At 38.2% G+C, this 12,947-nt stretch overlaps 1 protein-coding gene across 6 annotated transcripts in view; it reads left to right on the forward strand.

Moving 5' to 3' along the window:
• GPD2 (glycerol-3-phosphate dehydrogenase 2) overlaps nt 1-12,947 on the forward strand; it is a 180,968-nt gene that overhangs the window by 60,491 nt on the left and 107,530 nt on the right. For 5 of the 6 annotated variants that reach the window (XM_023730411.1, XM_023730408.1, XM_023730410.1 and 2 more), the window contains one exon: nt 12,068-12,239. The exons of the other annotated variant lie outside the window; for it this stretch is intronic. In XM_023730411.1, the coding sequence (XP_023586179.1) occupies nt 12,068-12,239 (172 nt within the window). The remainder of the gene's footprint in view (nt 1-12,067; nt 12,240-12,947) is intronic. 6 annotated transcript variants of the gene reach the window in all.

A 12,947-nucleotide genomic window follows, 5' to 3' on the forward strand; every position in this document is an offset into this window, starting at 1 on the left:
ATTCATTGTTGTTCTTTCTCGTTGCATAGTACTCCATTGTATGTACCATAGTTTGTTTATCCATTCATCTGTTAATGGGCATCTAGGTTGTTTCCATCGTTTTGCTATTGTGAACAATGCTGCCGTGAACATAGGTGTGCATATGTCTATTCGAGTGACGACTCTAATTTCTCTAGGATATATTTCTAGGAGTGGAATTGCTGGATCAAATGGTGTGTCTATTTCTAGCTTTCTGAGGAAGCGCCATATCATTTTCCGAAATGGATGTATCATTTTGCATTCCCACCAGCATAAGTGCATAAGAGTTCCCATCTCCCAGCAGCCCCTCCAACATTTGTTATTTCCGGTGTTTTTGATTTGTGCCAGTAATGCCGGGGTGAGATGGTATCTCATTGTGGTTTTAATTTGCATTTCCCTAATGCCTTTGCCCATTTTTTAATTGATTGTTTATCTTTTTGTTGTTGGGATTTTCTATAAATTTTAGAGATTAGACCCTTGTCAGATATGTCATAGGCAAATTTTTTTTCCCAGCCTGTGCGTTCTCTTTTTGCTCTTTTTGAAAAATCTTTTGATGATCAGGAATATTTGATTTTCTGGAAGTCCCAATCATCTAATTTATCTTTTGCTGTTTGTGCTCTATCAGCTATGTTTGATAGCCTATTTATGCCTTAAGTTAGGGCTCCTATTTTTGGCCCTCTTTCTCCTTCTATGATCTTTTTCTTTTATTGTTGTAGTTTAAATGAAGTTTACATTTCAGGTTAGTCTCCCATACAAAAATTTATACATACATTGTTATGTGACCCTAATTGCTGTCCCCTTACTGTGACAGCACACTTCTCCTTTCCACCCCTGATTCCCCGTGTCCCTTCAACCAGCTCCTAACCCTCTCTGCCTTCCCATCTCACCTCCGGACAGAAGTTGCCCGTTTAGTCTCTTGTATCTACTTGAGCTGAGAGGCACACTCCTCACGAGTATCACCTTATGTCCCACAGTCCAGTCCAATCCTTGTCTGATGAGTTGGTCTCCGAAATTGTTTTAGTTCTGGGCTGATAGAGAATCCAGGGGCCACACTTTCAGGGGTACCTGCAGTCTCAGTCAGGCCGCTAAGTCTGGTCTTCTTACTAAAAACTGAGTTCTGCACCCCACCTTTCTCCTGCTCCATCAGGGACTCTCTGTTGTGTTCCCTGTCAGGGCGGTCATTGGTGGTAGCCAGGCACCATCTAGTTCTTCTGGTCTCACGCTGTTGAAATCTCTGGTTTATGTGGCCCTTTCTGTCTCTTGGGCTAATACTTGCCTTGTGTCTTTGGTGTTCTTCATTCTCCTTTACTCCAGGTGGTGGGACCAATTGATGCATCTTAGATGGCTGCTTGCAAGACACCAGATACCACTCACCAAAGTAGGACACAGAACATTTTCTTAATAAGCTTCGTTATGCCAGTTGACCTAGATGTCCCCTAAAACATGGTCCCCAGACCCCTACCCCTGCTACTCTGTCCCTCAAAGTGTTTGATTGTATTCAGGAAACTTCTTAGCTTTGGTTTAGTCCAGTTGTTGTGCTGACTTCCCTTGTAGTGTGTGCCGTCCTTCCCTTCACCTAAGATAATTCTTGTCTACTATCTAGTTAGTGAATAACCCTTACCCTCCCTCCCCACTCTTGTAACCATCAAAGAATGTTGTCTTCTGTGTTTAAACCTTTTCTTGAATCCTTATAATAGTGGTCTTATACAATATTTGTTCTTCTGTGACTGACTAAATTCACTCAGCATAATGTCATCTGGGTTCCTCCATGTTATAACATGTTTCACAGATTCATCGTTGTGTAGTATTCCATTGTGTATACCATAATTTGTTTATCCATTCATCCATTGATGGGCACCTAGGTTTCTTCCATCGTTTTGCTATTGTGAACAGTGCTGCAGTGAACATGGGAATCCATATATCTATTCGTGTGATGGCTCTTATTTCTCTAGGATATATTCCAAGGAGCGGGATAGCTGGATCCTATTGCTCTTCTATTTCTAGCTTTTTAAGGAAGCGCCAAATCAATTTCCAACGTGGTTGTACCATTTTACATTCCCACCAACAGTGTATAAGTGTTCCAGTCTCTCCACAACCTCACCAGCATTATTATTTTGTGTTTTTTGGATTAATGCTAGTTTTGTTGGAGTGAGATGGCATCTCATTGTAGTTTTGATCTGCATTTCTCTAATGGCTGATGATCGTGAGCATTTCTTTATGTGTCTGTTAGCCGCCCGAATATCTTCTTTGGTGAAGTGCCTGTTCATATCCTTTGCCCATCTTTTAATTGGATTATCTGTCTTTCTGTTGTTGAGGTTTTGCAGTATCTTGTAGATTTTAGAGATTAGACGCTGATCGGATTTGTTGTAGCCAAAAGTGTTTTCCCATTCTGTAGGTTGTCTTTTTAGTCTTTTAGTGAAGTCTTTTGATGAGCATAAGTATTTGATTTTTAGGAGCTCCCAATTATCTAGTCTCTTTTCTGGTGCTTATGCATTGTTACTTATGATTCGTACTGTATTATGCCACGTATTAGGGCTCATAGCATTGTCTCTATTTTTTCTTCCATGATCATTTTTGATTTTATATTTAAGTCATTGATCCATTTGAAGTTAGTTTTTGCGTGTGGTGTGAGGTATGGGTCTTGTTTCAGTTTTTTGCTGATGGATATCCAGTTATGCCAGCACCATTTGTTAAAGAGACTGTCTTTTCCCCAATTGACGGACTTTGGGCCTTTGTCAAATATCAGCTGCTCATAGGTGGATGAATTTATGTCTGGATTCTCAATTCTGTTCCATTGGTCTATGTATCTGTAGTTGTACCAGTACTAGGCTGTTTTGACTACCATGGCGGTATAATAGGTTCTAAAAGTGGGTAGTGTGAGGCCTCCCACTTTGTTCTTCTTGAGTAATGCTTTACTTATTCGGGGCCTCTTCCCATTCCATATGAAGTTGGTGATTTGTTTTTCCATCTCATAAAAGAATGTCAGTGGAATTTGGATCAAGATTGCATTGTATCTGTAGATCGCTTTGGGTAAAATTGACATTTTCACAATGTTGAGTCTACCTGTCCATGAGCAAGGTATGTTTGTCCACTTATGCAAGTCTCTTTTGGTTTCTTGCAGTGGTGTCTTTTAGTTTTCATTGTATAGGTCTTTTTATAGGTATTTTATCTTCTTGAGGGCTATTGTAAATGGTATTGATTTAGTGATTTCCTCTTCGAGGTTCTCTTTGTTGATGTAAAAGAATCCAACTGATTTTTGTATGCTTATCCTGAAACTTTGCTGAAATCTTCTATTAGTTCTGGTAGTTTTCTTTTGGATTCTTTGGGGTTTTCTGTGTATAAGATCATATCATCTGCAAATAGAGATACTTGTACTTCTTCCTTACCAATTTGGATGCCGTTTATTTCTTTTTCTAGCCTAATTGCTCTGGCTATTACCTCCAGCGCAATGTTGCTTAAGAATGGTGAATAAAGACATCCTTGTCTAGTTTCCATTCTCAAGGGGAGTGTTTTCAGACTCTGTCTATTTAGGATGATGTTGGCTGTTGGCTTTGTATAAATGCCCTTACTTATGTGGAGGAATTTCCCTTCTGTTCCTGTTTTGCTGAGAACTTTTATCATGAATGGGTGTTGGACTTTGTTGAATGCCTTTTCTGCATCAGTTGATAAGATCATGTGGTTCTTGTCTTTTGTTTTATTTATGTGATGGATTACATTGATTGTTTTTCTAGTGTTGAACCATGCCTGCCTGCATACCTGGTATAAATCCCACTTGCTCATTGTGAATTATTTTTTTGATATGTTCCTGAATTCTGTTGGCTAGAATTTTGTTGAGGATTTTTGCATCAATGTTCTTGAGGGATATTGGTCTGTAATTTTCTTTTTTTGTGGTGTCCTTACCTGGTTTGGTATCAGGGTTATGCTGCCTTCATAGAATGAGTTTGGGAGTATTCCATCCTCTTCTATGCTGTGAAATACCTTCATTAATAGTGGTGTTAACTCTTCTCTGAAAGTTTGGTAGAATTTTCCAGTGAAGCCATCTGGTATAGGGTTTTTTTTTGTTGGGAGCTTTTAAATTACCTTTTCAATCTCTTCTTTTGTTATGGGTTTATTTAGTTGTTCTACCTCTGACTCTGTTAGTTTAGGTAGGTAGTGAGTTTCTAGAAGTTTGTCCGTTTCCTTTAGGTTTTTAAATTTCTTAGAGTACAGTTTTTCATAGTATTCTGTTGTAATTCTTTTAATTTCACTTGGGTCTGTTGTGATATCACCCATCTCATTTCTTATACGGATTATTGGCTTCCTCTCCTGTTTTTCTTTTGTCAGTTTGGCCAATAGTTTATCAATTTTGTTGATCTTTGCAACGAACCAGCTTTTGGTCTTGTTAACTCTTTCAATTGTTTTTCTAGTCTCTATTTCATTTAATTCTGCTCTAATTCTTATTATTTCCTTCCTTCTGGTACCCAAGGGCTTCTTTTGCTGCTCTCTTTCTACTTGTTCCAGTTGTAGGGTTCATGTTTTGATTACGGCCCTTTCTTCTTTTCGGATGTGTGCATTTACTGCTATAAACTGACCTGTGAGCACAGCTTTTGCTGTGTCCCAAATGTTCTGGTAGGATGTGTTCATTCTCGTTTGAGTCTATGAATTTCTTTATTCCATCCTTAATTTCTTCTATAACCCAGTATTTTGAGCAAGGTGTTGTTCAGTTTCCATGTGTTTGATTTTTTTCCTTGCTTTTTCTGTTGTTGTTTTGTACCTTTATGGCTTTATGGTCAGAAAAGATGCTTTGTAATATTTCGATGCTTTGGATTTTGTTAAGGCTTACTTTATGGCCTAATATAAGGTTTATTCTGGAGAATGTTCCATGTGCATTGGAAAAGAAAGTATACTTGGCTGCTGTTGGGTAGAGTGTTCGGTATATGTCTATGAGATCAAGTTGGTTGATTGTAGCATTTAGCTCTTCTGTGTCTTTGTTGAGCTTCTTTCTGGAAGTCCTGTCCTTCACCAAAAGTTGTGTGTTGAAAATCCCGTACAGCTATTGTGGAGCTGTCTCTCTCTCTCTTCAGTGGTGTTAGAGTTTGTTTTATGTATTTTGGAGCCTTGTCGTTGGGTGCATAAATATTTATTATAGTTATGTCCTCCTGCTGTATCGACCCTTTAGTCATTATACAGTGTCCTTCCTTATCCTTTGCGGTGGATTTTACTTTAAAGTCTATTTTGTCAGAGATTAATATCACCACTTCTGCTCTTTGTTGAGTGTTGTTTACTTGAGATATATTTATTCAATACTTTGAGTTTTAGTTTGTGTCTTTAAATCTAAGGTGTGTATCTTATAGGCAGCGTATAGATGGATCGTGCTTTTTTTATCCAATCTGCTACTGTCTGTCTCTTTATTGGTACATTTAGTCCATTTACATTCAGTGTAATTATTGATAGATAGTGTTGTCATTTTGATGTCTTTTTTTGTATGTTGTTCACAGTTTCTTTGTTCCACTTAATTTTCTGTGCTGTGTCATTTTTCTTTATGTATTTTCTTTTCATCTTTTTCATTGTTGTTGATTTTGTGTTTGCTGAGTCTTTACATTTTTCTAGTTTTTTATTTTGACTTGCAGGATTGTTAGTTTCCTTTCTGGTCACCTTAATATTTACCCCTATTTTTCTAAGTTTATACCAGTCTTTTATTTCCTTTATATCTCCTTGACTTCCTCTCCATATGAAAAATCTGTGTCTGCATATTTTAAGTCCCTCTTTTTTGTTTTAATGTTACTGTCTTTTACGTATAGACATCTGTTTCCCTATTTTCAGTGTTTTAGTTTTAATTTCCTTTTGTGACTTCCCTGTCTGGGTTGCTATCTGGTTCCTCTGTCCAGTGTTCTAGTCTTGGGTTGTTATATGATGTTACTAATTTTCTAACCAGAGGACTTCCTTTAGTATTTCTTGTAATTTTTGTTTGGTTTTTGCAGATTCCCTAAACTTTTGTTTTTCTGGAAATGCCCTAATTTTGCCATCATATTTGGGAGACAGTTTTGCTGGATATATAATTCTTGGCTGACAGTTGTTTTCCTTCAAGGCTTTATATATGTCATCCCATTGCCTTCTTGCCTGCATGGTTTCTGCTGAGTAGTCCGAGCTGATTCTTGTTGACTCTCCTTTGTAGATGATTTTTCATTTATCCATAGCCACTCTTAAAATTCTCTCTTTATCTTTGGTTTTGGCTAGTTTGATTATAATATTTCTTGGTGACTTTCTTTTGGGATCTACCCCATCTGGGATTCGATGAGCATCTTGGGTAGATATCTTGTCTTTCGCGATATCAGGGAAGTTTTCTGCCAACAAATCTTCAGCAATTCTCTCTGTATTTTCTGTTATTCCCCCCTGTTTTGCTACTCCAGTCACTTCTAGGTTATTCCTCTTGATAGAGTCCCACATAATTCTTAGGGTGTCTTCATTTTTTTGAATCCTTTTATCTGATTTTTCCTCAAATAAGTTGGTGTCAAGTGCTTTATCTTCAGTCTCACTAATTCTGACTTCCATTGCCTTGATTCTGCTCCTATGACTTTCTATTGAGCTGTCTAATTCTGAAATTTTATTGTTAATCTTCTGGATTTCTGATTACTGCCCCTCTATGGATTCTTGCAGCCTGTTAAATTTGTCATTATGTTCTTCTCTAATCTTTTTAATTACCTCTATTGCATGTTATGCCTTTTGCTTAATTTCCTTCCTAATTTCTTGAAGAGTTCTGTATAGTAATCTTTTGTATTCTGCCTCAGGTAATTCCAAGAAATTTTCCTCCTCTGGAAAATTGCTAGAATCTTTATTTTGGGAGCTTGCTGAAGCCATCATGGATTGAACTCTGTATGTGATTTGATATTGACACTTGTCTCCGAGGCATCAATAAATTATTATATTTGTTTCTTTTATGTTTGCTTACTGGGTCCTAGCTTCTTGGTTTGTTTTGATATGCCAGAATAGGCTGCTTGTATGTGCTAGTTTGATTGTTGGCACCTTTGAAGCTCTAATGTCCTGTCAGCAGGTAGTTAGATCTGTTACTAGGTATGTGCGCTCAGGAGTCCACCCACTCCTCCTTTATGGATTCAGCTTAGGTGCCCAGGTAGATAGCCACCAAGTGTGTGGTGTATGCTCTTAGTTATAGTCCTAGACAGGCATGGGCAATTGGTGTAGACACAGTCATCTGGCTGCAGCAGAGGGACACACTTTGAGCAAGGCAGAGGTCTGACCGCCGCCCCCAAGTGTCCAGGAGGAAGGCGAGTCCCTGTTCCCTAGAGCACGTAGGCGGGTGGGTTTTGCAGCCGGACTATGAACACCCAATGCTGTTGACTGTAAGGACTGGGGGGGCACCTCTTATTCTTGGGGCCCTATCGCAGGTGAACAGGTGGTATGGGTGGAGCCACCAGTCCTCAGGCCCTTGATATGGGTAGGTGAAAGCTCTGCTTAATGGGCAGAGCAGTGTCAAATGTCAAGAACCTGCCACTTCACAGCTGAAACAGTTGAAGTTACACTTCAGGTATATACCCTGTTGTAGTGCGGTAATGAGGGCCTACACTGTTGAAATAGGCCCACACAAGTCTCTGCAGAAGGAAGAGCACTCAGTCCTTTTATCCCTTATGCCTGTGCCTAGGCAAAGGAGCTATGCCTACCCTGGGTTCATGGATTAGGGGAGCTAGCAGTTTATTTCTTCCTGTTTGTTAATTTGTTCACTCTCCAAGGCCAGGAGGATGGCTCAGGGCATGTGAGAGATTGTACTTCTGGCCCAGGGGACTCAGCAATTGCTGAATCTGGTCTGGGACCCAGTGCAGAGCAGGGAGCAGGGAGGTAAATGGGAGAGAGGTTTTTCCCTAAGGGGGGTGTTTTTTATCCGCGTGGTAGGCCATATGCAAGTACTTATCTTTTGCCTACAAGGGCTGCTTCTCACTGGTTCTGGGTGGCCGTGTAGACTTTCCTGTGCTCGGTATTTCCCAGTGCGGAAAACGCACCTCCCAAGCACAGCTACTTGCCTGCCTCACCACTCACCCATGCGCTGTTGAGGCCTGAAGGGCACAGGCTCTCACTGGGTCAGGTCTGGCAACTCCTCCGCTCCTTCTGAACCGTCTCTCCCTCCCCCTGCCACTCAGTCCAGTTCGTCAACTTTACCTTAGATGTTCAGGGCTCCTAGATTGTCATATATAATTGATTCACGTGTTGTTTTGGGTCTTTGTTGTAAGAGGGTCCACCGGAAGTGTCTGAGTACTCCGCCGTCTTGGCCCCGCCTCCTTCTCTTCTTGTATGATCTTTATGGTTTTATGTTTTACATTTAGGTCTTTGATCCAGCTTGAGTTACTGTTTGTGTAAGATGTGAGGTATGGCTCTTGTTTTATTCTTCTGCAGATGGATATCCAGTTTTGCCAGTATCATTTCTTAAAGAGACTTTCTCTTCCTCGTTTAATAGATTTTGACTCTTTGTCAGAGATTAACTATCCATAGGTGGATGGATTTATTTCTGCGTTCTCAATTCTGTTCCATTGGTCTGTGTGTCTGTTGTTGTACTGGTACCAGGCTATTTTGACTCCCTTGACTGTTTAGTAGGTTCTGAGATCCGGGAGTATGAGGCTTCCTACTTTGTTCTTCTTCTTAAGTAATGTTTTACTTATCCGGGTCCTCTTTCCTTTCCATGTAAAGTTGGCGACTAGGTTTTCTGACTTGTTAAAGAGTATTGTTGGCATTTGGATTGAGATTGCATTATATCTGTAGATCGCTTTGGGTAGTATTATCATTTCCACAAGGTTAGGTCTTCCTGTCCTTGAGCATGGTAAGTTTTTCCATTTATGTAGGTCGCTTGGGTTTCTTGCAGTAGTGTTTTGTAGTTTTTTTGTATAAGTCTTTTACCTCCCTAGTTAGGTTTATTTCCAAGTATTTTATCTTTTGAGGGGCTATTGTAAATAGTATTGTTTTCCTGCTTTCCTTTTCAGAGTTCTCTTGATTGATGTAGAGGAATCTGACTGATTTTGTATGTTAACTTTTTACCCCACCACTTTGCTAAATCATTCTATTAGTTCCAGTAGCTTTCTTATGGCATCTCTGTGATTTTCTATATATAGGACCATGTCATCTGCAAATAGCGATGCTTTTACTTCTTCCTTACCAATTTGGATGCATTTTATTTTTCTTTTTTGCCTTTTTGCTCTAGCTAGGACTTCCAATACAATATTGAATAAAAGTGGTGATAAAGAGCATCCTTGTGTAGTTCTCGTTCTCATGGGGAATGCTTTCAATCTCTCTCCATCGAGAATAATGTTGGCTGTCGGTTTTGTACATATGCCCTTAATTATGTTTAGGAATTTCCCTTCTATTCCTGTTTTGCTGAGAGTTTTTATCAAGAATGGGTGTTGGACTTTATCATATCCTTTTTCTGCATTGATTGAGATGATCATGTGATTCTTTTCCTTTGTTTTATTTATGTGGTGAATTACATTAATTGATTTTCTAATGTTAAACCATCCTTGCATACCTAGTATGAATCCCACGTGGTTGTGGTGTATTATCTTTTTGATATGCTGTTGAATTCTGTTGGCTAAGATTTTGTTAAGAATTTTTGTGTCTGTATTCATAAAGGATATTGGTGTATAATTTTCTTTTTTTAGTGGTGTCTTTGCCTGGCTTTGGTATCAGGGTTATGCTGACTTCATAGAATGAATTTGGGAGTATTCTTCCTTTTTTGGATTCTGGAATAGGTTAAGTAGAATTGATGTCAGCTCTTCTCTGCATGTTTAGTAGAATTCTCCAATGAAGCTGTCTAGGCCGAGGCTTTTTTGGGGGAGTTTTTTGAATTTCTTGTTTTGTTACGGGTCTGTTTAAATTACCTACTTCAGTTTGTATTAGTTAACATAGGTAGTGTGTTTCTAGAAATTTGTCCATTTCTTCTAAATTTTTAAATTTGTTGAAGTATAATTTTTCATAGTATTATGTTATGATCCTTTTTATTTCCGTTGGTTCTGTTGTAATGTTGCCCATCTCATTTGTTATTTTGGTTATTGCATCTTCTCATTCTTTTCCTTTGTCAAGTTGGCCAGAGGTTTGTCTATTTTATTGATTCTCTTGAAGAGCCAACTTCTAATCTTGTTGATTGTTTCTCCTGCTTTTCTGTTTTCTATTTTATTTGTTTTTGCTATAATCTCTGTTATTTCCTCTTTTCTGGTGACTGTGGGCTTCTTGTCCACTTTTCGTAGAAATCCAATTGGCCTGATATTAATTAAATCCAGTTGTTAGGAGTAATATGGCCTAGTTAGATGAAAAAATGTATATGTTTCTTACCCTGAGTGATTAAAACACTCTCTGTGATAGAGCTAAGATTACCTCTCCTCGAACAAACTTTGTCCTTGTGGTTCAGAGCTTCTTGAAGGTCCCTACAGCAAGAATGAGGAAAACACCATCTTTACAGATTGGGCTGATGTGATTTAAAGAAAAGAAAATAGGTCACATATCCGTGGATAACTGATAAAGTAATGTTGGCCAGCATTGTTCAATATTATTAATGAATATTTTGGGGGAAAATGTAAGTATCCATTTCTCTGAGCTTTTAATGATGACTTCTGATAACTACTGTACTTTTTTTCTTTTTAAGGCCAGTAACATTTTTGATTTACAATGATACGCTACCTTCTAATGAAGGAGCTAGAGGTATTGAAAGTCATTATCCGTTAGGGTCACTATGCCTGCCTTTATTATGTTATTGTTAAAATGTTCAAATTTGAAACAGTGTGAATTAAATATATAAAATCTATTATTTTATATTAAAATATTTAATGGGAAAATCTCTGACTAAATCTTTGAAAAATACGTATCCTGTCGGCCATAACTGATTATTTAAACTGGATAGAAATTTCTGTTAAACATATTCTTTTTTTTTTTTTTAACAGATTCTTTTTAATTTCACTGACTTAAATTTATATATGGGTAGTTCTACTCTGTCCTATAGGGTCACTGTGAGTCAGAATCAACTTGACGGCACTGGGTTTGGTTTGGTGGGGTTTTAAATTTATAGACCCCAAACTCTAGAGTATAATTTGTCAGCAGAATTGAAGAGTAAGAAGATATACTTTAAAAAAATTGTAGGAAGGCACGGATTCCTTTTTTTCCTCCTTCTTTCAACACTTTTTTTCCCAGTGTTTTTACTTGTTGTAAATATATAGGTAACACAACATTTGTCTATTCAACATTTTTCACTATTATGCAACCATCATGAACATTCATTGCCGTATTTTCCATCTTCATAAACAGAAACTCAGTGTTAGCTAAACACAGATTCCCCTCTTTCCCCTTCCCTCCTGCCCCAGGTAACCACCCTTAAACTCTGGTCTCTGTACATTTGCCTATTCTAAGTGTTTCATATTGGTGAAATCTTAAGATATATACTATAAATCTTACTATATATTTTTGTCTTTTTTGTAATTAACTTATTTCACTCAGCATGTTTTCAAGGTTCATCCATCTTGTGGCATGTATCAGGACTTCATTTCTTTTTATGCAGAGTAATATTCCATTGTGTGTATATTCTGTATTTTCCTTATCCATTCAGGAATTCATGATATTCGTGGTGGATATTTGGGTTGTTTCTACCTTGGGCTATTGAGAATAGTGCTGCAATGAACAAATGATGCTATCTGTTTGAATTGCAGCTGCTGGGTAAAACATTTCCTTATGTTTTCCTCTAAATTCTCTTAGAAAAGGTATGTTGGAATTGCTCTACAGTGTCTCAAATAATTGAACCTGGCTGTATATGATACCAAAACAAGCAGCTGAGATACTGAATCTGAAATCAGGAGTCCCATGGCTAAAAACTTGTGGCTTATGAAAGAAAATACCCCCAGAATTTTAAGGACTTTAAAATATTTCCACATAAGGCAGTTGGTCCTATGACTCCATGTGGACTGTGGTCTGTGTTGTAGTTCTGGTATTCTTATCACCATTATAGATCTCTTCTTTTTAGTATATTGTAAAATTTATTGAAGCGGCTGTCTTTCAGATGAATAACTAAAAATGCTATGCTTTGTATTAGGTGAATGTGGCATATGTTGAAGCAGCAGAGCACATAACAGAACCTGTTAATAGGGAGCCTCCCTCCAGAGAAGCTCAGTTACTGACTTTGCAAAACACATCTGAATTTGATATCCTTGTCATTGGAGGAGGAGCAACAGGAAGTGGCTGTGCACTAGATGCTGTCACCAGAGGTGAGTCCTGACGTAGATGGATGTTTCATCCCTCCTCCCCAATATAAATACAAAATATGCACTCTATAAGGAGCCCTGGCGGTGCAATAGTTAAGCGCTGGGCTGCTAACCAAAAGATTGACAGTTCAAACTCACCCAGCGGTGCAATGGGAGAAAGACCTTGTGATCCACTCTCATAAAGATTTCAGCCAAGAAAACTGTATGGGGGCAGTTCGACTCTGTCATACGGGGTCATTGTGAGTCGAAATCAACTTGACGGCACCCACCACCAACAACATGCACTGTATGCTAGTGAAGGCACATTTGTGTTTGTATTTCCCAGTTTTCCATTCTTCACAATTTTTTTATATACACACTTGTACTTTTTTTTTTTTATTGTACTTCAGGTGAAGGCTTACAGAACAAATAGTTTCTCATGAAACAGAAGTACACATGTTGTTTTATGACAGTGGTTAACAACTCCACAACATATTAACCCTCTTAACTTCTCAACCTTTTTTTTTTTTTTTTTTGGTGAAAATACACATAGCCAAAGGTACACAATTTCAAAAATTTCTACATGCACAGTTCAGTGACATGGACTACACTCTTCAAATTGTGCTGTTATTCTCACTTGAGATGAAGGCTTATAGAACAAAATAGTTTCTCATTTAACAGTTACTACAAATGTTGCCCTATGACAATGGTTAACAATCTCACAACACATCA

Source organism: Trichechus manatus, unplaced genomic scaffold (genome assembly GCF_000243295.1).
Source record: "Trichechus manatus latirostris isolate Lorelei unplaced genomic scaffold, TriManLat1.0 scaffold00036, whole genome shotgun sequence".
In the NCBI taxonomy this organism is placed as follows: domain Eukaryota; kingdom Metazoa; phylum Chordata; class Mammalia; order Sirenia; family Trichechidae; genus Trichechus; species Trichechus manatus.